At 39.1% G+C, this 27,543-nt stretch overlaps 1 protein-coding gene across 1 annotated transcript in view; it reads left to right on the forward strand.

Moving 5' to 3' along the window:
* CAGE1 (cancer antigen 1) overlaps positions 1-27,543 on the forward strand; it is a 50,434-nt gene that overhangs the window by 12,826 nt on the left and 10,065 nt on the right. Inside the window, exons 6-11 of the mRNA XM_047734777.1 lie at positions 6,477-6,587; positions 8,774-8,798; positions 8,838-8,884; positions 10,852-10,932; positions 25,237-25,341; positions 26,145-26,215. Coding sequence (XP_047590733.1) covers positions 6,477-6,587; positions 8,774-8,798; positions 8,838-8,884; positions 10,852-10,932; positions 25,237-25,341; positions 26,145-26,215 — 440 coding nt within the window. The remainder of the gene's footprint in view (positions 1-6,476; positions 6,588-8,773; positions 8,799-8,837; positions 8,885-10,851; positions 10,933-25,236; positions 25,342-26,144; positions 26,216-27,543) is intronic.

Here is a 27,543-nt window from a genome sequence, read left to right on the forward strand (position 1 = left end):
TGGTGATTGAGATGTAATTGACATCACGTTAGTTTCAGGTGTGTAGCATGATTTGATATTTGTATATGTTGCAAAATGATGACCACAATAAGTCTAGGTAACATCTGTTAAAAAAAACAGCCTGGTTGGGGTGCCTGGGTGGCTCAGTGGGTTAAAGCCTCTGCTTTCGGCTCAGGTCATGATCTCAGGGTCCTGGGATCGAGCCCCACATTGGGCTCTCTGCTCAGCGGGGAGCCTGCTTCCCCCCCCCCCTCCTCTGCCTGCCTCTCTGCTTACTCGTGATCTCTGTCAAATAAATAAATAAAATCTTAAAAAAAAAAAAAAAAAACAGCCTGAGAGCCTCATATCAGTAGGTTTGGAGAGGATATAATATTGTATTCTCTGCAGTTCAGATGGCTTTTTTGGCAGATGAGATCTTTTTCACAAGCCAGAGCACATCTATTGTTTTTATACTATTAAAGTTTTGTAGGCCTGTTTTAAATTATTTACAGTTTAACCTTATTAATGCTGACTACTTAGAAAGAGGGCTAATCTTAACTAGAAAAATGTATGTTTATTTTAAAACTCTTAATAACAAGTTCAGCTGATTGTGTTCCCTTGAGGATGTCCTTGGAGGGCTTTTTTTCAGGAATCCTTAATTAGTATAAGTACTATTTGCAAGTAAATAGTTCTATTATTTTTTAATGATTCTCAGGAAAATATTGTTCTCTTCTGTTTAAAGAATTCTCTCTGTAATCTTTTCTCCAGAAAGAAATTAGGGTTATCTAAGCCAATGCTCCTCAAACTTTAGCTTGAGCCTTAGCTGTGAAAATGCAGCCTTAGCTGTGAAAATGCAGATTTCTGGGGCCTGCCTCAGGGTTTCTGATTCAGTAGGTGTGCTGTGGGGCCCAAGAATGCATGTTTCATTTTTTTTAAAGATTTTATTTATTTATTTGTCAGAGAGAGAGAGAGAGCGAGAGAGAGAGAGAGCGAGCGCACAGAGCAGACAGAGTGGCAGCAGAGGCAGAGGGAGAAGCAGGCTCCCTGCCGAGCAAGGAGCCTGATGTGGGACTCGATCCCAGGACACTGGAATCATGACCTGATCTGAAGGCAGCAGCTTAACCAACTAAGCCACCCAGGCGTCCCAAGAATGCATGTTTCTAACAAGATCCTGAGTCTCCCCAATGGTGCTGGGCCGAGGATCACACTTTTGAGAACCACCAACCTAAGCAGAGATGACCTTAAGTCATCTTTAAGGGTCTGTATTTTGTCTTCCAAAATAGCTGCTAACCAAATCATGATAAATTTTGTATTGGTAAACTCTGAATGAATTAGCACAACTGTATAGAAGTTTATCACAGTACATTTTTTTTTGAGCTTTCTTAAAAGAAAAAGTAAAGTTCTTTGTTTTATCTTGACAAATCAATTTCTTTAATATCCTCAAATCATCCTTACTCTGCTTTTAGTTTTGCTTTTATGAACTCTAGGTATGTTTTCTCAAAAGTATGGTCTGGTGTATCTATGAGGTCAAAGTATTTTCATAGTAATAGGAAGATGTTGTGAGCCTGCTACTCTCATTTTCACAAGTGCTTCCAGTGGAATTTTCTAGAAACTGTACGTCATTCATTGCTTTTATGTCTGACCAATGTATGAAGCAGATGTGAGGATTTTGCTGTCTTCTATGAAGTCAGCATTATAGATATTTACAAAAATATAAACAGTGCAACTCTTTTCATGAATTTTTTCTTTTGGAAAATGTGGTAATTTCATATTAAAATTGTTATTTATATTTATACAAGGGATTTATTGTTATTTGAAGGGATAAGTAAGCAAATTTTTAAGTGTTCTCGGTTGTAATATCTAACAATAAATATTGGTAGATATAACCCACATGAACAAAAGCCTTTTAGGATTCTCAAAATTTTTGAATCTATAAAGGGGTCCTGAGAATCCAAAGTTTGAGAACCACAGCTCAGAGGGTTTTTTTTTTAATAAATTTAATATTTATCTATACAAATTTAAATTTGAGTGCCATGTTTTTAGGGCTGCTCAGAGGTTTTGGAGTTTTCCCCCCATTTTTTCTTGTTTTTTTTTTTAATTTAAATTCAATAATTAACATATAATGTATTATTTATTTCAGGGATACAGGTCTGTGATTCTTCAGTCTTATATAACACCCAGTGCTCATTACATCATGTGTTCTCCTCAATGTCCATCACCCAGTTACCCCATCCCCCCCAACCCATTCCCCTCCAACAACTCTTTGCGTCTATGATTGAGAGTCTCTTATGGTTTGTCTCCTTCTCTGATTTTGTCTTGTTTCATTTTTTCCTCTCTTCTCCTATGATCTCTGCCTTGTTTCTTAAATTCCACATATCAGTGAGATCATATGATAATTGTCTTTCTCTGATTGATTTCTCTTAGCATAATACTCTCTAGTTCCATCCATGTCATTGCAAATGGCAAGATTTCATTTTTTGATAGCTGAGTAGTATTCCATTGTGTGTGTGTGTTTGTGTGTGTGTGTGTACACACCACATCTGATTTAGCCATTCATTTGTCAATGGACATTGGGGCTCTTCCTATAGTTTGGCTATTATGGACTTTGCTGCTATAAACATTGGGGTGCACACGCCCCTTTGGATCACTTTGTTCCTATCTTTAGGATAAATATCCAGTAGTGCAGTTGCTGGGTCACAGGGTATCTCTATTTTCAACTTTTTGAGGAACCTCCATACTGTTTTCCAGAGTGGCTGTACCATGTTGCATTCCCACCAACAGTGAGGAGGGCTTCCCTTTCTCTGCATCCTCCGGAACACCTGTCATTTCCTGACTTGTTAATTTTAGCCATTCTGACTGGTGTGAGGTGGTATCTCACTATGGTTTTGATTGTATTTCCCTGATGCCAAGTGATGTTGAGCAATTCTTCATGTGTCTGTTGGCCATTTAGATGTCTTCTTTGGAGAAATGTCTGTTCATGTCTTCTGCCCATTTCTTGATTAGGTTATTTGTTCTTTGGGTGTTAAGTTTGGTAAGTTCTTTATAGATTTTGGATACTAGCCCTTTATCCAATATGTCATTTGCCTTTTGTTAGTTGCCTTTTGGGTTTTTTTTTTTCACTCTTTCCTTTGCTGCACAAAAGCTTTTTATCTTGATGAAGTTCCAATAGTTCATTTTTGCCTATGTTTCTCTGGTCTTTGGAGATGTGTCTAGCAAGAATTTGCTGTGCCCAGGGTCAAAGAGGTTGCTGTCTGAGTTCTCCTCAAGAATTTTGATGGATTCCTGTCTCACATTTAGGTCTTCCATCCATTTTGACTCTATTTTTGTATATGGTGTAAGGAAATGGTTCAGTTTCATTCTTTTGCATGTGGCTATCCAATTTTCCCAGCACCATTTGTTGAAGAAACTGTCTTTTTTTCACTGGATATTCTTTCCTGCTTTGTTGATGATTAGTTGACCATAGAGTTGAATGTCTATTTCTGAGTTCTCTGTTCTGTTCCATTTATCTGTGTCTGTTTTTGTGCCAGTACCATGCTGTCTTGATGATTACAGCTTTGTAATAGAGCTTAAAGTCTGGAATTGTCACACCACCAGCTTTGATTTTCTTTTTCAACATTCCTATGGCTATTTGGGGTCTCTTCTGGTTCCATACAAATTTTAGGATTATTTGTTCCAACTCTGTGAAAAAAAGGTTAATGGTATTTTGATAGGAATTGCATTGAATGTGTAGGTTGCTTTAGGTTGCATAGACATTTTCACAATATTTGTTCTTCTAATCCATGAGCATGGAACATTTTTCCATTTCTTTGTGTCTTCCTTAATTTCTTCCATGAGTATTCTATAGTTTTCTGAGTATAGGTCCTTTGCCTCTTCGATTAGGTTTATTCCTGGATATCTTATGGTTTGGGGTGTAACTGTAAATGGGACTGACTCCTTGATTTCTCTTTCTTCTGCTTAATTGTTGGTGTAAAGAAATGCAACTGATTTCTGTGCATTGATTTTATATCCTGCCACTTTACTGAATTCCTGTATGAGTTCTAGCAATTTTGGGGTGGGGTCTTTTGGGTTTTCCACATAGAGTATCATGTCATCTGCAAAGAGGGAGAGTATGACTTCTTCTTTGCCAATCCAGATGCCTTTTCTTTCTTTTTGTTTGCTGATTGCTGAGGCTAGGATTTCTAGTACTATGTTGAACAGCAGTGGTTACAGTGGACAGCCCTGCTGTGTTACTGACCTTAGGGGAAAGCCGTCCATTTTTCCCCATTGAGCATGATATTCTCTGTGGGTTTTTCATAGGTGGCTATTATGATATTGAAGTTTGTAACCTCCATCCCTACACTGTGAAGAGTTTTAATCAAGAAAGGATGCTGTTCTTGTCAAATGCTTTTTCTGAATCTGTTGAGAGAATCATATGGTTCTTGTCCTTTCTTTCATTTATGTATTGTATCACATTAATTGATTTGCAGTTGTTGAACCAACCTTGCAGCCCAAGAATAAATCCCACTTGGTCAGGGTGAATAATCTTTTTAAAGTAGTGTTGGATCCTCTTGGCTAGTTATTTTGGTGAGAATTTTACATCCATGTTCATCAGGGACATTGGTCTGTAATTCTCCTTTTTGGTGGTCTTTGTCTGGCTTTAGGATCAAGGTAATGCTGGCCTCATAGAATGAGTTAGGAAGTTTTCCTTCTATTTTGATTTTTTGAAACAGCTTCAGAAGAATAGGTATTAATTCTTCTTTAAATGTTTGGTAGAATTCCCCTGGGAAGCCATCTGGCCCTGGGCTCTTGTTTGTTGGGAGATTTTTGATTACTGCTTCAAATTCCTTGCTGGTTATGGGTCTGTTCAGGTTTTCTATTTCTTCCTGGTTTAGTTTTGATAGTTTATATGTCTCTAGGAATGCATCCCTTTATTCCAGATTACCTAATTTGTTGGCATAAAGTTGCTTATAATATGGTCTTATAATTGTATTTCTTCAATGTTGGTTGTGATCTCCTCTTTTATTCATGATTTTATTAATTTGGGTCTTTTCTATTTTCTTTTTGATAAGTCTGGCCAGGGGTTTATCAATCTCATTAATTCTTTCAAAGAACCAGATCCTAGTTTGATTGATCTGTTCTATTGTTTTTGTTTTGGATTTCTACTTCATTGATTTCTGCTCTAATCTTTATTATTTCTCTTCTCCTGCTAGGTTTAGAATTCATTTGCTGTTCTTTCTCCAGCTCCTTTAAATGCTGTGCATTTGAGACCTTTCTCTTGAGAAAGGCCTATAGTGCTATATACTCCCCTCTTAGGACAGCCTTTGCTGTATCCCACAGATTTTGAACAGTTGTGTTTTCATTTTCATTTGTTTATGTGAATTTTTTAAATTCTTCTTTTATTTCCTGGTTGACCCATTCATTCTTTAGTAGGATGCTCTTTAGCCTCCATGTATTTAAGTTCTTTCCAACTTTTCTCTTGTGATTGAGTTTCAGTTTCAAAGCATTGTGGTCTGAAAATATGCAGGGAATGATCCCAATCTTTTGGTACCAGTTGAGACCTGATTTGTGACCCAGGATGTGATCTGTTCTGGAGAATGTTCCATGTGCACTTAAGGAGAATGTGTATTCTGTTGCTTTGGGATGTAATGTTCTGAATATATCCATGATGGCCATCTAGTCCAGTGTGTCATTTAACACCTTTATTTTTTTGTTGATCTCTTGCTTAGATGATCTGTCCATTTCAATGAGAGGGGGTGTTAACATCCCCTACTATGATTGTATTATTGTCGATGAGTTTCTTTGATTTTGTTATTAATTGGTCTATATAATTGGCTGCTCCCATGTTAGGGGCATAGATATTTACAATTATTAGATCTTCTTGTTGAAAAGACACTTCAGTTATGATATGGTGTCCTTCCTCATCTTTTATTACAGTCTTTGGCTTAAAATCTAGTTTTTCTGATATAAGGATTTCCATCCAACTTTCTTTTGATGTCCATTAACATGATAAATCATTTTCCACCCCCTTCCTTTCAACCTGGAGGTGTCTTTGGGTCTAAAATGAGCTTCTTGCAATTAGCCTATCAATGGGTCTTGCTTTTTTATCTATTCTGATACCCTGTGTCTTTTGATTGGGGCATTTAGCCTTTTTACATTCAGAGTAACTATTGAAAGATATGAATTTAGTGCCATTGTGTTGCCTGTAAATTGTCTCTGTTCCTTTCTGGTCTGTGTTAGTTTTGGGCTCTCTCTTTGCTTAGATGACCCCTTTTAATATTTCTTGTAGGGTTCGTTTGGTGATCACAAATTCTTTTAGTTTCTGTTTGTTCTGGAAGCTTTTTAGCTCTCTATTTTCAGTGACATCCTAGCCAGATTAAGTATTCTTGGCTGCATATTTTTCTTGTTTACCACCCTCGCTCAGAGTTTTTAAGAGTTGTATTTAATTCAGCATTTTACTTAAAGAGAGCAACCCAGATTCTTTATCTTTATCCTGACATGTCTGAATTGTGTACACATAGGATTCTAATTTGTTCCTGAACTGCTCACCTGGTGAAAAAAGCCTGAGTCCCCCAGATGTGAAAAGGACTTCTCAGCTGGTCTCCAAAATTCACAGTGTTCCGACTCTGATGGTAGGACTTCTCACATCCCAAGTTAATTTTTAAAAATTCATATTTTTTATTGGGGGAGGGAGAAATATCGAGGTCAGACTAAACAAAAGATGTAATCTAAAGACACAGAGTTAAGTTAAGAGATCAAAAACTGGAAGAACCTTCATTTAATACTTTTTGCATGTCCTAGAAACTCTATCAGAGCAGTAGTCTTGTCTGGCTGAGTCTGCTCCTAGTGATTGCTAAGTGTTCCTATCAGCAAGCTGCTCACCTAATCCAAAATTTAGCTTTGGGGCAGAGGGAGGGCAGTAGGGAGTTGTCTACATTGGTGGAATAAAGAACGAAGTTGGTGTCAGGTGAGTTCAAATCCTGCTTCACCACTTCCTGGCTGTGTGACTTGGCCAAGTGACTTTATCTTTATCAGCCGTAGCTTCCTCTTCCTAAGTAGGAGAAATGGTACTTGCCACTGCCCTGGGAGGTGACAAGCACTGCATTTAACGAGAGAGCATATTACAGGGAATGGCATATGCTAGCTTCTCAAATGAGCTATTATTTTTCGTCCTCTTATATTAATGTCCATCTTTCTGATTTTTTTAAAGATTTTATTTATTATTTATTTGACAGAAATCACAAGTAGGCAGAGAGGCAGGCAGAGAGAGAAGAAGGGATGCAGGCTTCCCGCTGAGCAGAGAGCCTGATGCAGGGCTCGATCTCAGGACCCTGGGATCATGACCTGAGCCAAAGGCAGAAGCTTTAACCCACTGAGCCACCCAAGCGCCCCTCTGATTTTTTTTTTAATTTATTTGAGAGAGAGCAAGGAAGAGAGAGAGTATGAGCAAAGGATAGGGGCAAAGGAGAGGAAGAAGCAGACTCCCCAATGAGCAGGGAGCCTGAAACAGAACTCATCCCAGGACCTGAGGTCATGACCTGAGCCCGAGGCAGATGCTTAACCAACTGAGCCACCCGGGTTCACCATTTCTTTGATCTTAAGTGCAGTCATCTGAGCCAAAATTGGGGGGGCATGGTCTGTGATGTTCCTGACCCAACACAATGCTTATTTTTATTGAGTTTCAGCTAAAGTTTGTTGAACACTAGCATTTATTTAGTGCTAAAACTGAGCCAAGCATTTTATGCAGAAGATCACAAAGTGGTGGCCCACCGACTACATCCACCTGAAATTTTGGTTTTACACATGTGAGTCTGAATGTGGCACAGACTCTTCTGCTACAAACCTTCCCATCCCACTTTGTTCCTTTGAACATTTGCTTACTCACCATAAGGCTTGGTTCCCCACACCCCACCTATGTCACTGGAGGCTGCTATTCTTTCTGCCTTACTTGCAGGCTGCTGCTTCTCTGTCACACCTCTTAAGGAAAAATGTGTCCTCAGCCCTCCTGTCAGTCTCATCCCACATCAAACAAACATTATTTTCTTGTTCTGGGTCTCCCACACCCACTAGGATGGAAGTAGAGGGAGGGCAGTAGGGAGTTGTGTACTTGGTACATTGTATGCCTTGTCCCTAATACAGGTTGAACCCTTAATCAGCGCTCAACCTGTCCTTGAAGACTGCTTCCTGCTTTTCATGGGTTATCTCCTCCAGTCCTTATAGTATTCTTTATATCATCAGGCTTTTTTTTTTTAATGGAAAAAATAAAAATAAAATAAAATAAATAAAATAAAACATGGAAAAACAAACTGAGGCTTAGAACAGTCAGGTTTCTCAGATACAAACTCAGGCAGTCCAACTCATGCACACATTTTTGACCCTGAGGTTATACATACACATACCTTCATTCTGGGTACCCTTGAAATATCTAGAGTTTCAGTGTTGTTGAGGATATCTGGTTACTCTGGTGTCAGATAGAGCAATTTGGCTGAAGTTTGGATTTATAAACTGACCAGGCTAGGCTAAGCAGGATGTATGTGTGAATGTGAAAGCATGTATTGTTATTATAGATGGGTATTAACTTCCCAGCGATTATACTACTCTGGCCCAATAACAGCTTATATACAAGTGTGAATCTATAAGAATTCTTTCCACACTAACCCTTTACTGGATGTCTTACGAGTAATTGAAGAATTGGGTTCAATATTTTATCTCTTTTGCTTTGGTCACTTATTCTGGAAATTTTGTGTGTGTGTTTTCTGTCTTCCCTTTAGCTTTACTGAAAACTTTTTAATACAGCTTCTCAAACTGTTCCTCTTAGGATATCACCACTCCCGATGTTGAACATTTCAAAGAGAGTGAGAAAGTTAGTGATACGATGCTACAAAAATTGAAGCAGTTCCATCTTAAGAAGAAAAGTTTAGATAAAGAGGTACTGTATTTATTGTTTATTCTAAAAATTGTATCATGTTTAGTGAAAAAATCAAAGACAAAGATAACTTCAAAGTATAAAGAAATTCTGCAAATTTGGGATTTTTTTAAAAAGAGTTGTTTTGGGCAGGGCACTTGGGTGGCGCAGTTGGTTAAACATCTGACTCTTGGTTTCCACTCAGGACATGATCTCAGGGTCATGAGATTGAGACCCATGTCAGGCTTCTTGCTCAGCTTCCGGGTCTGCTTGAGATTATCCTCCTCCCTCTGCCCCTCCTGCTCATTCTCTCTCTCTCTCTCTCTCTCTAAAATAAAAGACAATAGCAGGATGTTAATTTGTGCCACTTTTAATGTGAGAGGAATACAGAAGTGGCAAGTTTATCAGTTAATGGAATAAAAACATTGTCAAATATGGGATCTTTGATTGTAGAAACAAATTCAGTCCGATGTTATGAGGAAATTATTTCTCTGAACTGAGGTGGATAGAAAATTTGTTATGGATACTCTGGGGAATCTCTTTGTCTCCTAGCTAACCCGATGAAGGAATAACAGATACACAGAGAAAATACTGTCCTCCATTTCTTAAACCAACCTTCAAAAATAAGCCCCATTGAGGGTTGGAGCAGGATGTTACAGAAACACAATTTCAGATATTTGTGTTGTTTTAGTAAATTTACTGAAATATTGCCAGGTGAAATGATGTAGTGTCTGTAATTTGACTCCGTGAAGGGGGATTGGAGGGAAGAGAGCATGATCGGGGGTATAAATGATACATAATTGTCCACTAGCCATCAGTAGTTGAAGCTGGGTGATAATTACATGGAGGTTCATTCCATTTTTTTTCTCTGTTTTTTTAAATATTGGAAATTTTGGGGGTGCCTGGGTGGCTCAGTCAGTTAAATGTCCAACTCTTGATTTCAGTTCAGGTCGTGATCTCAGGTTCATGAGATCGAGCCCCAAGCCCTGTGTAGGGCTCCACACTCAGCAGGGAGTTTGCTTTTCCCTCTCTCTCTCTTTCTCTTTCTCTCTCAAATAAATAAATAAATCTTTCTAAAAATTAAAAAATAAAATAAATATTGGAAATAGTTCATAATAAAAATAATTCTGTGCATCACACTTTACCTCACTGATTTGGGGAGAAATATGAATACTGAATATTAAAATTTATTGTCATTTTCATAAAGGAGCAAACGAACAAATAAGAAATGATTATAAATTACATCTAGGAAAAGTTGGTAGTTTCCCCCCCCCCCCTTTAAAGAAGAATTCTGATAGCCTAACTGTGAAAACACCTGAATATTGGGATAAACTCCCAGAGATCCCAAGCCCACCCTCAGGTTCCGTGATCTGCTAGGACCCGGTGATAGTCACAGCTATGTTTCACCATGAGAAGCTACAGAGCAAAGTCAGCAGAGGGAAAAGGGGCTTGGGGCACAGTCCAGAGGAAGCCAGATTCAAGCTGCCAAGAGCCCCTCCCCAGTGGAGTCACACAAGATGCACTTTATTTTCCCAGCAATGAGCTGTGATAATACATGTGAAATTTTTACCAGGGTCTCCTTAGAGACCCAGCACCCAGGGTTTTTACTGGGAGCTGCTCACATAGGCATGTCCCCCTAGCGTGTACCAAACTGGACCTTCCAGAAGGAAAGAGGCATTCAGCATAAATGACACGTTCTGTACAGATAGGTTAGGCACAACGAGCCATTCAGATTATAGAATGATGGCACTCCTCCTGCAATGCACATTCCCAGATGCCAGTCAGGGGACAGCGTGACGAGCAGGCCTTCCTGAGGGGAGCAGTCTCTGATCTGCTGTGTGAACTTTCTTCTGCACAAGAGCTGTAAAAACAGTAGATCTTTGGAGACCAGAGACTAGACAGAGCATGGTTTGATGATTTTATTATCAATGTTATCGAATGTAGTTTTATTTCTTCTCCTTTTCTGAAATATAAAACGCTTTTTTCCTTAGCTATTAGAACATAAAGACAAAATCACAGCTTTTAGAGAGCTAATTGCAAAAGAAAAAGCATTTCAAGATCAGGTTTTTGAGGTGAGTTTAACATTTCCCATGTACTGTCTTTAACATGCAAAAATACGATTTCAAATATCTATGTTCTCTTGGTATATTTGTCAAAATCCTTTTAGCTCCAAGTTCTACACTTCTATTATTCTAGCCACTGAAGAGCTCTTTGATTGTTAAGCTTATAAAGTATTTATTATCAAGTTTCCCAAGGAATGTGCAAGTATTGGAAGTGAGCACAAATGTATTTAATCTCAGTTTACAGGTTTTGATTCAGATGAAGCCACAAGTGCTGGAGATATACCCGTCTTACTGGGAGCCAAACTGAATAGGTACCACAGTCTGAATGAAGAACCTGATTTCTTGATAAGAAAGACCTTTTGTTGATTTGCTGGCATTTTTATCCATAGCACCATTTTATTAACAAATTTAAGCCACCCACCACCATTCTTACTATATCAGACTGTTCATTAAAACAGTCACATACTGGCACTGTGGCAGTATCATTCGACCATAAAAATATAGAATTAAAGTTTGCATTTTCAGGTTTTGAAATTTTACATCTTGTTCTACCTGACTCTTGTTTAGACTAATCAGATTTATTTCTTTCCAAATGCAGTAATCAAAAAAAGGGGTGCTGTTTTTCACAGTGATTGAAACACATTTATGCTACCACCATTCTTTTTTTTTAAGTTCATTTATTTATTTATTTATTTATAATCTCTACACCCAACATGGGGCTCTAACTCACAGTCCTCAGATCTAGAATTGCATACTCTTCCGACTGAGCCAGCCACCACCATTCTTAATTTATCAGTAGCTGTTTACAACAACTATGATTAAGGAGTACTTCAGGTAATAGTTCACTTTAGATGCCGTCTAAAGTTGAAGGCATCACTACAGAAAAGAAATGGTCATTATGTGATTTGATGGAGACGTTAGCTACTGCTGTGGTGGTAATCATTTTGCAGTACAGAATGTATGAAATCAGCATGCTGGGCACCTTAAACTTACACAGTACTATGTGTCAGTTATATCTCAATAAAGCTGGAAAAAAATAAAGGCAGATGGAACAGGAAAAATATGTTATAAGAAAGTAAAAATGTGATCTTGGGGGCTGAGATCCTGGGGGTGGTTCAGTGGGTTAAAGCCTCTGCCTTCGGCTCAAGTCATGATCTCAGGGTCTTGGGATCGAGTCCCACTTCGCACTCTCTGCTCAGCAGGGACCCTGCTTCCCTTCCTTTCTGCCTGCTTCTCTGCCGACTTGTGATCTCTGTCAAATAAATAAATAAAATATTTTTTTAAAATGTGATCTTGGTATCTAGGTAGTTACAGAGTTGCAATCCAACTGGATCTCACATAAGAAAAGGTGATTAATTAATATAATTTATTCTTAATAGCAGTTAGAGAAGTCTACCATATTTCTAAATTGTTAAAAATTGGCATTCTGCAATAAATTCATAGCATAACCATTTATCTTTGAGAGAGAAGAAAAAGTCCAATGTGGTGAGGGCTCAAAAGTTTCTCATAATTCACTATACTTTTAAATTTAACAAGTAATTATTGACTTCTCACAAAAGGCTAAAAATGCTAGTCACTATGGGGGCAGAAAGCCAAATCAAACATGATCTCTGCTTCTAAGAAACCTGGAAAAGAAGATAAAATACATAAATAAGTGTTCACGAGGGATAAAAGGGAAGTTCCTTAAAAAGTGATACAGTGACCAGTGTCTAACAGGGGCAGTGTTTGTCTAATGATAAGCTCAGATGAGGAACAGATACTGTCCAAGTGGGGGAGTCATGCGACACCTTATGAAGGCAGTGGCAACTGGACTTTGAAGACTAATAAAATCTGAGCACAGGGAGATGAGAGGAGAGCCCTCAGTCAATTCTGTCATTAGTAGTTTCTGTGCTTTGGGCATAAAAGTTAATACAAGTGGACCTTCCTCTTCCCAGCAGTGGGAGGCTGGAATGAAAAAGAGGACACAGCTAGAAGCATGTCAGACACACTATGTCCTTTCTAGAATGTGCCACAGGCTACTTGTACAAACTGTCTCTCAGAAAAACTGAATAATTGATGAGGGAGGGAAAGCTCCTCACTGAAAAGGTAAGCTACTAAAAGCAGAAAAGGGATCTTTTGGGGGCAATTATAATGGCTGCTAAAACCTTACATTGAAGACTGAGGGGGAGGTTTTTTCTTTTTCTTTTTCTTTTTTTTCTTTTTTTTGAGAGAGAGAGAGTGTTGGTGATGTTGGGGAAACAGAAGGAGAGGGAGAGAGAGAGAGAATTCCAAGCAGACTCCAGATCCAGCACAAAGCCTGATGCAGAACTCAATGTGAGGTTCAGTCTCACCACCCTGAGTTCATGACCCGAGCCAAAATCAAGAATTGGATGCTTAACCGACTGAGCCAGCCAGGCGCCCCTGAGGGGAGCTTTTAATGAATGGGTCAATCTGACAAGCTCCTGAGCTTGTTAATCAATCTCAAGCCGCTAAAGGTGAGCCACGCACACCCCCTGATGTGATGCAAGAGGACAGGCACAGCAGATCTATGAAGTCTTCTCACCAAAACAGCTGGATCCAAAAGCAGACTTCTAGACCGAACTATCTTGACCGTGGATAAATATAGATGACACCATGATAACAAATCCAGAGTGGAGAAGATTTGCATCAGTAAACATTTGGCACAAGAAAAGGGAGGGAGAGGAAAGGATTAGTTGGTATAGACAGTGGAGACAACGAACACATCAACCAAATGCAATGTGTGACACCTGTGTAGGTCCTGATTCGAACAAACCTACTCTAAAAAGGTATTTGTCAGAGAGCAGAAAGGAACACATTCTGGAATACCAGAATACCAGAGAATATTAATATTTTAATATCATTATTAATTTTAATATTGATATTGTGCTTTTAGTTAATTTTTTTAAGTTTTATTTATATAATATCATAATACCCAATGCGGGGCTCGAACTCACAGCCCTCTCTGACTGAGCCAGCCAGGCACCCAAGTATCATTGTGTTTTTAAAACCCCTTATGTGTTACATATAGAAAAGTATTTATGAGTGAATTAATAGAATGTTTAATTTTGCTTTATTTTTTTCTCTTAATTTAAATTCAACTAATTAACATATAATGTATTACGAGTTTCAGAGGTAGAGTTCAGTGATTCATCATTCTTTTTTTTTTTTTTTTAAAGCTTGGGTATAAGTGAAGAGGGTAGCAGCCAGTACAGCTTCTTAGTTCTGGTTTTTTTGTTATGTTTTGTTTTGTTTTTAAGATTCACTTGTCAGAGAGACAGAGAGCACACAAGCACAAGCAGGCGGAATGGCAGGCAGAGGGAGAAGCAGGCTCCCAGCCAAGCAGGGAGCTGAATGGCAGATTTGATCCCAAGACCCTGGGATCACGACCTGAACCGAGACAGACACCCAATTGACTGAGCCACCCAGGCATCCCTCATCATTCTCATATAATACCCAATGCTCATTATATCACATGCCCTCCTTAATATACATTACCTATGATTAAGAGTCTCTTACAATTTTTCTCCCTTTCTGATTTCGTCTTGTTTTATTTTTCCCTCCCTCCCCCTATGATCTTCTGCACATATAAGTGAAACCATATGATAATTGTCTTTCTCTGATTGACTTATTTTGCTTAGCATCATACCCCCTCATTCCACCCACAGTATTGCAAAAATGGCAGGATTTTATTTTTTTTTGATGGCTGAGTATTCCATTTTGTAAATATATACCACATCATCTTTATTCATTCATCTGTCAGTGGACATCTGAGCTCTTTCCATAGTTTGGCTATTGTGGACATTGCTGCTATCAACACTGGGGTGCACGTCCCCCTTCAGTTCACTATATTCATATCTTTAGGGTAAATACCCATTAGAGCAGTTGCTGGGTCATAGGGTAGCTCTGTTTTCAAGTTTTTGAAGAACCTCCTTATTGTTTTCCAGAGTGGCCGCACCAGCTTGCATTCTCACCAACAGGGTAGGAGGGCTCCCCTTTCTCCGCATCCTCGCCAGCATCTGTCTTTTCCTGACTTGTTCATTTTAGCCATTCTGACAGGTGTAAGATGGTATCTCATTGTGGTTTTGATTTGTATTTCCCTGATGCCAAGTGATGCGGAGCATTTTTTCATGTGTCTGTTGGCCATTTGTATGTCTTCTTTGAAGAAATGTCTGGTCATATCTTCTGCCCATTTCGTGATTGGGCTATTTGTTCTTTGGGTGTTGAGTTTGGTAAGTTCTTTATAGATTTTAGATACTAGCCCTTTATCTGATGTCATTTGCTAGTATCTTCTCCTATAGAGTGGGTAGGTTTGCTTTTAAATACTCCAGGGAAATGAAAACATGGCAGAATTGGGGAGGCGGGAGGTTGGAGACAGATGAAAAGACGATGGAAAAATATTGATAATTGTTGAAGTTAAGTGATGGACACACAGTGCTTCATTATTTGCTCTACTTTTGTATGTGTTTGGAATTTTCTGAAGTAAAGAGTTTTTGAAATGCAGAAGCGTGCTCCAGAAGGCTCACTTCTCATTCTCTAAGGAGCTCTAGGCCAGCAAGACGTGGTCTGCTAGAATGAAATTAGATGGCTTATGTGTCCTTTACTATTGTCATGTGCTTATCTCGTGGCCCTTCTGACCCCTTGCTTTTGGTTCTTCACAATTCTGAACTTCCTGTTCCTTTCACCTTCTGACCTCCTCCAGCTTGAGATAGGGTCTTTGACCCCAGCTGTACCTACTGCTGGGCTCTAATAACACCGCGGGTATTTAACTGTCAGGAACAAAAATGTCTCCTGATCCTAGGAGCCTTGGATAAAGTACACCGAAGTCAGGGATTTGGTCAGAGTGAACAGACGAGAGTCTAGTTAATAGTGCTGTGGTTTAGGGTTCAGATTAGGCTAATAATAATGATTCCTCAAGGTCCTCCTAGAGCCCATCTTCAGTAAAATAGTAAACTTTTTATAAAAATAAAATTTTTTAGGGGCACCTGGGTGGCTCATCAGTTAAGCATCTGCCTTCAGCTTAGGTCATGATCCCAGGATCCTGGGATGCAGTCCCCACTCAGCAGGGAGCCTGCTACTCCCTCTCTCTCTGTAGCTTCCGGCTTGTACGCACTCTTTCTCTCTCTGTCAAATAAATAAAATCCTGGGGCACCTGGGTGACTCAGCGGGTTAAAGCCTCTGCCTTCGGCTCAGGTCATGATCTCAGGATCCTGGGATGGAGCCCCACATCGGGCTCTCTGCTCAGCGGGGAGCCTGCTTCCCCCTTCTTTCTCTGCCTACTTGTGATCTCTCTATGTCAAATAAATAAATAAAATCCTTAAAAAATAAAATAAAATATTTGAAACCGGTAATATAGAAGATATCCTTTAACTGTTATTATATAATAGTTGAAGATTAAAAAAAAACATATACTTCACTATACTTTACTATGTATATATACACACTTCACTACACAGACACACTCACACAGACTTTACTATAGTATTCTCTGCATTACATAAAGCATTTAATTTATTATTTTAATAGTCTTCACAGTTAGGTGTTTGTTTCTAGTCAAGGAAATACTTAGAAGGTAGCAGATTATTTTCATGTTCATCTCCTATAATCATAAAATAAGGAAACAAATATGATGTAAGACAGAAAATTACCACTCTAGGAAAAATGTTGTAAGGGAGACAAAAGAAAACAGTCACAACCCAGTGTCTTATGGTTCCTCTGAGTATTAAACATACCCCCCAGTTCCTGGGTTTGGACACAGTATTCCCTTGAGCAAGCTTTAGAGTTTAGTGGGCTTCTCTGCCACGGAGCAGCCTCCTGAGGAAGACTGTGGGCTGAACTCCAGCCACACAGATGAGATGGCTGTCCAGTCAGGTACAACGTGTGCTCCTCGGTTTCCACAGGAAGATGTCAACCTTACCATCTGTTTCCTTGCTCTCTCAAGCACCCTGGGCACTTATTTTATCAAGGGATGCTAAGTTTCCATTGCCATGTCCCAGGACTAGGGTGTAAGATCTTTGGGCGGCCATTACTGTGCCTACCACACCCTATTCCTCAACTTCCTGGCTTCAGTTTTCCTAAATCCTATTCTGACGCTGGTGTAAGAACCAATTCTTGCACTACGGACCCTTGTTGTGGGATCTGACATCGGCCTATTCGCTGACCAACTCAGAGTTTGTTTAAGAACTTGTCATCCCCGAAGGATTGTCTGTGCAGCCATCTCATGGCTCTCAGAGTCATGCACAGTAGAAAACACAGTTCACTTCTTGGGTCAGATACATATGTACCCCTACACAGAAGAAACACTTGTTTTTTATTCTTCTATTCCATGTCTTTGTGTTGGTCATAAATTCATTTCACTGCTTAATAAGGAGTTACAAACTGGGTCATGATTATTTTCAGCTGCTGTGTGGAAAATGCTGGCTTGGCCTTCACAGAATTGCTTTTCCCAAGCGGTGGTTGGTGCTATGCCCTCAGCAATCCTAGGAAACCCCTTTCTCCATTTCTTACAGAGATTATTGTTTCACTTAGTGCCATGGGGATAAGAGCTTCCTTTGAGAAAACAAATGTGTTTCCATCACATTAATAATGAAAACCATGTCAATGACCAGATTTCAGTTTTGCTTTATCCAAAGGGAAATTCAATCAATCAATCAATCAATCAATCAGCCATCCTTCAGATGTCCCCGTCTCCTGGGCCATTCATAACAATGATAGATAGATCTACTGTTCTGGTGAAATGTTATTTCGACATTGACACACTTTCTCTCTTAAAATGACAAGAGCAGAGTGTAAGATAACCCCATATGAGGAAAAAGTATTAATGGAAGCAAAAGAAAAATTTTTTTTTCTTAGGAAACCTGGAATTATGAACTAGATAGAGTTAAATAGCTTGACTGTATCACCGGCCACTTGTACCCCTCATCACAAAAGGTCTCAGTGATCCTAGTAGAGTGGTGTGTGGTAGGCATAGTAATGGCCGCCCAAAGATCTCCACACTCTAGTCCTGGGACAAAGCAATGGGGTTTGCATTCCTTAATAAAATAAGAAATCTAGGCACTTATGGCAAAAGGGATTTTGCAGATGGGATTAAATCAAGGACCTTGAGATATGGAGATAGACTATCCTGAATTATCAGGATGGGTCCAATCTAATCTCATGCATCCAGCCCTGTCTGAGAGAGATAGGACTGAAGAATGTAAGGGACACAACATTGCTGGTTTTGAAGATGAGGAAAGGGAACCACAAGCCAAGGAATGTGGGCAGCCTTCAGAAGCTGGAAAATCTCCCAAAAGCCTTCAGAAAGGAACACAGACCTGCTGACACTTAACTTTAGCCAAAGGAGACTTTGTACAGTTCTGTACATCAGACTTCTAACGTACAGAACTGTAGATAATAAATTTATGTTAGTGTAAGCCACTAAGTTTATGGTTTCTTACAGCACCAATAAAAAACTAATACAAGATGTGTTGACCTTATTTATTTTAGCAATCTGGATTTCAGTGCCTCATAATATACTAGAGTAGTTCATACCTTATTAACTTGGAACTAAGTCTACAAATCTAGAACATGGGGGAGGGGCAAAACAGGGACCCAACCTAGGAAATCTTCTGCTGGAGGACTTCATGACTGAACGCCCTCAGCCAGCTCTGGCAGCCAGCTGGCTTCTCCACCTCTCACTCCACCACTCAGTGCACGTCCACACATCGTGGAAATCAGCTTTCCAAGAGAACTTCCTGCTGTGCTCTGGTCAAGTGTAGGTTGCTGTGGACAGGGCCAGACATGGGTACTCTTCCTCTGCCTTACTCAACCCTACCCTTGGAACCTGCTGCTTCCAGATGATTGTCAAGGCCCATCCCCCTTGCCGTGGGTCTGCCTCTGCGCCATGCACACGTGGGCAGATGCCACGGGAGGGGAGGTGCTGGGGAGATGGGAGAGCACACCACTGCTCCTGCTGTCAGTCCTCACACACCCTGGAGTAAGGAGGTCTTGCTGGACCTTATGTAAGGGCTTTGATGCTATCTTAAAAAGTATTTATTTTAAACATTTCACAACAAACCGTGAAAAACTAATATAATAAATAGACGGGTACTTACTGTCCAGATAAAGAAATGAAATGTGAATATAGGTGCAGCCCTCTGTGTCCTCCTCCAGTTGCATTTTTCTCCCCTCCACCCAGTGGTAACCATTATCCTGAATTTAGTGTTTACCTTTACCATGCATGTCTGTATTTCCTGCTTACATATTTATCTTTAAACGATGTGCATATCGTTTTGCCTGTCTTCTTTACTGCATCTTATATATCCTTTCCTGAATTCCCCCCAATCTTAAAACTGCAAGATTCTTTGTTGTGATAGGTGTAGATGTAACTTACCCTTTTCCATGCCTTTGTAGTATCTTGACATATGAATAAATCATAGCTCACACTAGAACATTTCAGATACATCCAGTCTTTGTCCATACATTTTTACAGACTTGAAATCATACTGTATGTAAACTCTTGAGTTTTGCTTCAGTTAAGTATCCCACATTTTTACATGTTCATGCTATCCTTAGAGATTGTATATAGAGTATATATAATTTTCAGTGACTCAATAGTCTCTTCAATAAATGGTGCTGGGAAAACTGGACAGCTATATGTAGAAGAATGAAACTCGACCATTCTCTTACACCGTACACAAAGATAAACTCAAAATGGATAAAAGACCTTAACGTGAGACAGGAATCCATCAGAATCCTAGAGGAGAACATAGGCAGTAACCTCTTCCATATCGGCCACAGCAACTTCTTTCAAGATATGTCTCCAAAGGCAAAGGAAACAAAAGCGAAAATGAATTTTTGGGACTTCATCAAGACCATAGAGTGAAAATAAAATATTTTTTTAGCCCTTCCCCTTGTTGGATATTTGAGTTCTTTTTACTTTTACCTGGAGAAGTTTTTCCTTTGTATTATTTCCTTAGAATAAATTATCGAAGTGGGATTACTGCTTTTAAAGCTATAAATAAGCATGTGGATCTTTATGTACACTATCAAATGAATTTTCAAAAGACTTAAACTTTACCTTGCAGGTAGCAGTGTGTTTGTGGTACTATTTCACCAAAACCTTGCACTATTAAATAATTATCACTGAAATTTTTCTAGACAATTGGCCTTTTACTTTATACTTGCAGTAAGATGGAATGTTTTTCAGTATATTGCTTTTTCCATTATATCTGTGAGATGGTCTCACCTGTAGATTTTAATATATGTGGAGTTTAATAATTGTCATTTAACACAGGTTTCAACACATACGTTATATTTTCAAGGAATAAGAGTTATGATAGAATTAATAATATCCACTATGTGCAGATTTCACACCACCTTCCAAGCCATAGTGTTTTAAATTTGTACAATACCTATTCCTGGGCCTAATACCCATCTAAAGATTTTTTGCTTTATCTTCAATTTAGCTTGTCCCCAAATCTGATTTCTCTTCTACCTTCACTTAGTTATGGTGACTGTCTGGGGAGGCTGAAGGGGTGGGAGTAGGGGGAGGAGTTTCCCAGTGAGAGCTGAGATCCTCACTGGGGACAGCAGAGGATGCCAAAATCAAAGAACTAAGACTAAACAGGCCCAAAACCATGCATGAATGTCATGTGAAAGGCCTAGAAGGGAAGCCACAAGAATTACTGACCAAACTGGGGGGGTGGGGCAGTGGCTCCAGGCGTAGATAGTATCTATGGATCCAGAAATTTAGGGCCAGGTAGACTAGAGCCCAGGGCTTATATATCTTGTCATTTTTTTTTTTAAGATTTTATTTATTTACTTGACAGAGATCACAAGTAGACAGGCAGGCAGAGAGAGAGAGAGGGAAGCAGGCTCCCTGCTGAGCAGAGAGCCCGATGCGGGACTCAATCCCAGGACCCTGAGATCATGACCTGAGCCAAAGGCAGAGGCTTAACCCACTGAGCCACCCAGGCACCCTTGCCATCTTTTTTTTAAAGACTTATATTTATTCATTTGACAGAGGGCATGCACAAGCAGGGAGAGCAGCAGAGGGAGAGGGAGAGGGAGACAAGCAGACTCACCACTGAGTAGAGAGCCCAACGCAACTCAGGGTTCAATCCCAGGACCATGGGTTCATGACCTGGCAGAAGGCAAATGCTTAACAGACTGAGCCACCAGGTGCCTCTACCTCCTGTCATTTATTTTTTAAAGATTTTATTCACTTATTTGACAGACAGAGATCACAAGCAGACAGAGAAGCAGGCAAAGAGAGAGGAAGGGAAGCAGGCTCCCCGCTGAGCAGAGAGCCCATCGCGGGGCTGGATCCCAGGACCCCGGGACCATGACCCGAGCCGAAGGCAGAGGCTTTAACCCATTGAGCCACCCAGGCACCCCATACCTCCTGCCATTTTAAGCCAAGTACATAGAAAGCCACCTTACTAATGTTCAGTTTCTCTCCCTTCATTCAAATCTGCTTTCTTTTGGTGGAGACTTGGTGTGGGTTCAGATTTCCTAGCATTTAGCTCTGAAGCATTACAACAGCTCTGAAACATCAAGAGAAAGACATGACATCAAAGGGAAGCTTTCATTAATATTAGTTAAAGAGCCACATTCAATGTTATTTTGTATTATCTCCCTTTACCAAAGAGAAATGTTGCCACCCCCACATCCTTTAAATTATTGCTTAAATATTACTTTACATATTAAAAAGTACTTTTTGGTATGTTTTCATGAAAATGTTTTAGACATTTTCGGTAATTTGACTCTAGTACACCGTCTTCTACAACTTTCCTATTTTAGAATTTTTTTTTTTTAAGCTTTAGAATTTGAGCTCTTAATGAAAAGGCAAGCCACAGACTGGAAGAAAACATTTGAAAATCACAGATTTAATAGGGAAGTTGTATCTAGAATATGTAAAACACCCTCAAAACTTTGTAATAAGAAAATAACCCAGTTTAAAAAGTGGGCAAAAGGGGCACCTGGGTGGCTCAGTGGGTCAAGTGTCCAACTCTTGATTTGGGTCTGGTAATGATCCCAGAGTCGTGAAATGGACCCCCGTTTTGGGCTCCGTGCTCAGCATGGAGTCTGCATGAGATTCTCTCTCCAGCTCTCCCTGCTCCTCCCCATACTTGTGTGTGTGCGTGCTCTCTCTCTCTCTCTCTCTCAAAATAAATATAATCTTTGTTTTTAAAGTGGACAAAAAGATTTTAACAGATGCCTCACTAAAATGATACACGGATAGCAAATAAGCACCTGAAGAGAAACTTGCCGTCATTAAGATGCACGTTAAAATCACAATGAATACCACTACATACCTATTACAGTGTCTGTTAAAACACTGACCATGCCAAGGATTGATGAGGATGTGGAGCACCTGATGGGAATGCTGCTTATGGGAATGTAATATGGTACAGCCACTTTGAAGAACATTTTGGCAGTTTCTTAAAAAGATAAATATAGGGGTGCCTGGGTGGCTCAGAGGGTTAAGCCTTTGCCTTCGGCTTGGGTCATGATCTCAGGGTCCTAGGATCGAGCCCCGCATCGGGCTCTCTGCTCAGCGAGGAGCCTGCTTCCCCCTCTCTCTCTGTCTGCCTCTCTGCCTACTTATAATCTGTCAAATAAATAAATAAAATCTTTAAAAAAAAGATAAATATATACCATTGGTCTACTCTTGGGTATTTACCCAAGAGAAATGAAAGCATATGTTCAGAGGCTGTCCATTAATTGTCTGCTTTGGGCTCAGATCATGATCCTGGGGTCCTGGGATCAAGTTCCATGTTGGGCTCCCTGCTCAGTGGGAAGTCTGCTTCTCCCTCTCTTTCTCCCCCTCCCTACCATTTGCATTCTCTCTCTCTCTCTCTCTCTCAAATAAATAAAATATATATTTTTAAAAAGCATATGTTCATACGAAGATTTACACATGAAGTTTCTTAGCAGCTTTAGTTATAATAGCTGAAAACCGAATGCAACTCCAATGCCAACCAACAGATGAATAGATAAACCAACAATGGCATGTCCACACAGTGGAATACTACTGAGCAATGAAAAGGGAATGAACTACTGATACACATGCAACATCGATGAATCTCAGAATTGTGTGGAATGACAAGAGCCAGACAACAATAAATACTGTTTGCTTCTATCCCCTAAAATTCTAGAAAAGACAAATCAACAATGACAGAAAGCAAAATTGGTATTTGCCCGGGGCTCGCATAGAGGGTGGGAGTTAGGGAATATAGGCAAGCAGGAGGGAGGAATTACCAAGAGGCAAGAGGAGGAGCAGTGATGGATATGTTTATTATCTTGATTATGGTGATGGCTTCATAGTTGTACACATATGTGAAAATTTAACAAACCATACTCTTCTTAAATACGTGCAATTTATCATGTGTCATACTCTTAAAGCAGCTAAACTTTCAATGCTTCAGCAAAAACTTCAAATGTTGATTCTTTTTCACCATAATTCAAAAAATTGCTTTACAAGAGTTATTCCTTTATTTCTAAGACAAATATCCCTTAAAAATGTTTTCCTCTTCTTCCTTTAATTTGAGGTTAGTAAATTTAAAAATTCAACCCAAGGACTTAAAAGTGTTCTTATCTTGAAACCCATTAAAGAAATCCAAATCCTGCCATGAAGTCTGTAATGAAAAACAGAAGTGAGAAGCAATTCCATATTGCCTCAGTAATAGGTCATTAGCTATATGAATCTCCAGGTGAGGAGAAGCAAAGGACTAAAATGGGAAAAGCCCATTTTTATGGTTGATAAATATGGATTTCAGTCTTTCCACTTCTAGACATACCTTTCAAAAACTTTTAGATTTTCTTTACCTTGATTTCATCTGTTAAATTAAGGTAGTAATATCTGTACTCCCTGCCTTCAATAATGTATGTAGTCAAAGGAGTAGGACCACTAACTTGGTATTGACCCCATTAATTTAAAAAGAGTAGGAATAAGGGGCACCTTGGTGGCTCAGTTGGTTGAAGGTCCGACTCTTGACTTTAGCTCAGATCATGATCTTAGGGTCCTGAGATCAAGCCTCCCTCTGGGCTCTTTGCTCAGCACAGAGTCTACTCATCCCTCTCCCTTTACTCCTCCCCATGCTCATGTGAGTGCGCTCTCTCTCTCTGTCAAATAAATAAATAAAATCTTTTTTAAAAAGTAAGAATAAGAAAGTTGCTGTTTCTGCTGGAAATTTGTTTTGCCATTGCTTCTCCTAGGAGATTTCACTACAGACACTTAAGTATATCTAAAATATTAGAAGATTGATGGCCATTCTTTTTTTTTTTTAAAGATTTCATTTATTTATTTGACAGAGAGAGAGAGATCATAAGTAGGCGGGGTGGTGGGGGACAGGCTCCCTGCTGAGCAGAGAGCCCGATGCAGGGCTCCATCCCAGGACGCCAAGATCATGACCCAAGCTGAAGGTAGAGTCTTAACCCACTGAGCCACCCAGGTGCCCCTTAACATTGGTGTTTAATGGGGACATTTTTGTAATTTTTCTTCTCTAATTGAAAATTAAAGTAACTGCTAAGGGAACTTGTGAATACCCTTTCTTGATAATCAATCCAAGACGTCACTTTTAGAAATACAATTTTTTATTTTTATTTATTTATTTTTGCAACTAAACATTGGATCTTAGGTGAGAACATGACATATGAACTGAAACTTTTTTTTTAAGACTTGCCGTCATTGGGCGCCTGGGTGGCTCAGTGGGTTAAGCCGCTGCCTTCGGCTCGGGTCATGATCCCAGGGTCCTGGGATCGAGCCCCGCATCAGGCTCTCTGCTCAGCAGGGAGCCTGCTTCCTCCTCTCTCTCTGCCTGCCTCTCTGCCTACTTGTGATTTCTCTCTGTCAAATAAATAAATAAAAAAAAATCTTATAAAAAAAAAAAAGACTTGCCGTCATTAATGCAAGTTGAGAATATTTATCAAGCCTGAAAATGCATCCTCAAGCACATCAGTGCTTTAGACAGAATCAAATATGTTTATGTATTGGTTATAAATGAAAAGAGGGTTAAAAAAAAAAAGAAAGAGAGTAGTAGGATAGTAAAGATTTGGGTTGACATTTGGATTCACTAACAAGTGTTAAATTATTTGCAAAGTTGTTTCATAGTGTTAAACTGGAGAGAATTATAACTAATTATAAAATTATAATTTCTGCTTATCTGTTCTAAATGCAATTTAACTAGGATTAGCATCTATTGATTCACTTACGGTACAACTTGGTTTAAGAGAATCCTGGAATAAAGATTAGGTCACTGTTTTCATTTATTCTCAGCCTATGGTTTCCATGACAGTTTTTAGGTTAGTATTTTTACTGATGTTTCTCCATAGATTGCAAAATTGGGAAATCTTCTAGAATCAAAAGAAGACCACTGCAGCAGACTCATTGAAGAAAATGACAAATATCAAAGACATTTAGGCAACTTAATAAATAAGGTATAAATTTTCTTATAGAAATCTTTGTTTTTAAAAACTATGCTGGCTTAGTTGGTTAAGTGTCTGCCTTCAAGCTCAAGTCATGATCCCAGGGTCCTGGGATCAAGTCCTACATCAGGATTCTGCAGGGAGCCTTCTTCTCCCTCTGCCTCTCCCTCTCTCTGTCTCTCATAAATGAATGAATGAATGAATGAATAAATGAATGAAATCTTTTAAAAATAATAAAATTTTAAAACTATGCCAAATACTAAAATAATAGAATTTTGGTGCTGCAAAGTATCTGAGGAGTGATGGAAATATTGATATTGATTCCTTTTACTTCTTAATGACATTATAAAACCCTCTCATTAGCTTTTTTAGCTGACAACCTAGCAAAGAACATTCTGTGTATCTTTACCTCTGCCATCAGCAATTTCAAGTCTTAGTGTTACAATTTCATTTTGAGGGTAATTATAAATCTTGCCAACTTAACATTCTAGTTTACCTCCTAAAAGCTGCATTAACTTTAACCAAACAGGCTCTGACCCTTAGTGGATACATCCACCGCTTGTAAGGAAGATAACTGGATTATAGTTGACCCAACAGTTGTCCTCTTTCTGACAGTTCACTCCTTCATGATGAGTAGGCACTTTATAATTCTATTTCTATTCACATTCCTGATTTCAGAACTATAAGAAAGTTGTTTTGCCTACTGTAAAACTACTGGTGGGAGTCACATAATTGAATGTCAGGATGTAGAGTTTTTTTAAAGCAAAAAATAAAAACTCTATGTCAGAGAATAATTTTTAGCTTCTTTTCTCAAGGTTACATCCTACGAAGAAATCATCGAATGTGCTGACCAAAGGCTCACGAGATCCCACTCCCAGATTGCACAGTAAGTTGAAAAAGCATAGTTTTTAATTTTATAAACATGTACTCATATTGGGTTTGCTCTCTGGCTTGCCAAGTTCCTGTTCTTAAACTCCTAGGAGGAGGAAAAATGTACAGTTTTTGTACACTAATACCGTTTCTTCAATGAAATAGTAATGCGTAACGTCTGACTGCTTGAATTACTGGATTTTCATCTTTCTTTCTCAGAGCTCCCTTTGATTTCAGGGAGGTGGGAGGTGACGGACTTAGTGAGAGATATCCAAAAATTTCAGAAGCTATTCCCTGGTATTCAAGTAAAATAACCTTGCAATGCTTAGACTTTATCCACAAAAAGTTTCTGAATGCACACCTAATGAAACATGCATGTACATTGATCAAGAACCAATTAAACTCTCACTAGAATGGGATTCAGCTTGAAAGTACTCCAAAATTCGTGTTTTTAAATTCTGCATATTTTTCACTCATTTCTTATCCTCATTTCTCATAAGCTGTTTCCTCATCCTTCCCACAATTTCATTTAGACTGTGCTATCACTAGAGCTTAAGCAAAAGGTCTAATCTTACATAGGAAGATACCCCAGATATGAAATTTCTACATGGCTAACTCACATTTGAGAAGATATAACATCTCCACTGTGGCTGAAAGCAAGGCAGGGGGAATGGCAAGAGCAATGAGAAAAGCAGGCAGAAACCGTATCCTGAAGATACGGCAGGGAGCCCGCTTCCCTTCCTCTCTCTCTGCCTGCCTCTGCCTACTTGAGATCTCTGTCAAATAAAATAAATAAATCTTTAAAAAAAAAAAAAAAAGAGGGCACTGTGATGAGCACTGGGTGTTATATGTAAGTGATGAATCACTAAATTCTACTCGCCTGGATCTGCCTTTGGCTCAGATCATGATCTCACCATCCTGGGATCAAGCCCTACATCAGGCTTCCTTTTCTGCAGGAAGCCTGTTCTCCATCTCCCACTCCCCCTGCTTGTGTTCCCTCTTGCTGTGTCTCTCTTGTTAAAAAAAATTTTTTTAAATCCTTAAAAAAAAGAAAAACAATGTAATCTTAACATTAAAACAGACAATGACAGCCTGAGAAATAAATGATAAGCTAATTTCATCATAAATATAGATGCAAGAATTCTAAACAAAAATCATAAATAAACTGAATCCGGCAATGAAAAGAAAAACCAACAGTGCATCCTGAGCAAATTGAATTTATCGCAACAATGAAGGGTTCATCATTAGAAAGTCTATTAATAAAGTCCACCACATTAACTGATTAAAGGAGAAAATATCATTTCAATACGTTCAGGAATTCTACAGCAGTATACAATAAGAATT

This window comes from Lutra lutra, chromosome 6 (assembly GCF_902655055.1).
Source record: "Lutra lutra chromosome 6, mLutLut1.2, whole genome shotgun sequence".
Classification (NCBI taxonomy): domain Eukaryota; kingdom Metazoa; phylum Chordata; class Mammalia; order Carnivora; family Mustelidae; genus Lutra; species Lutra lutra.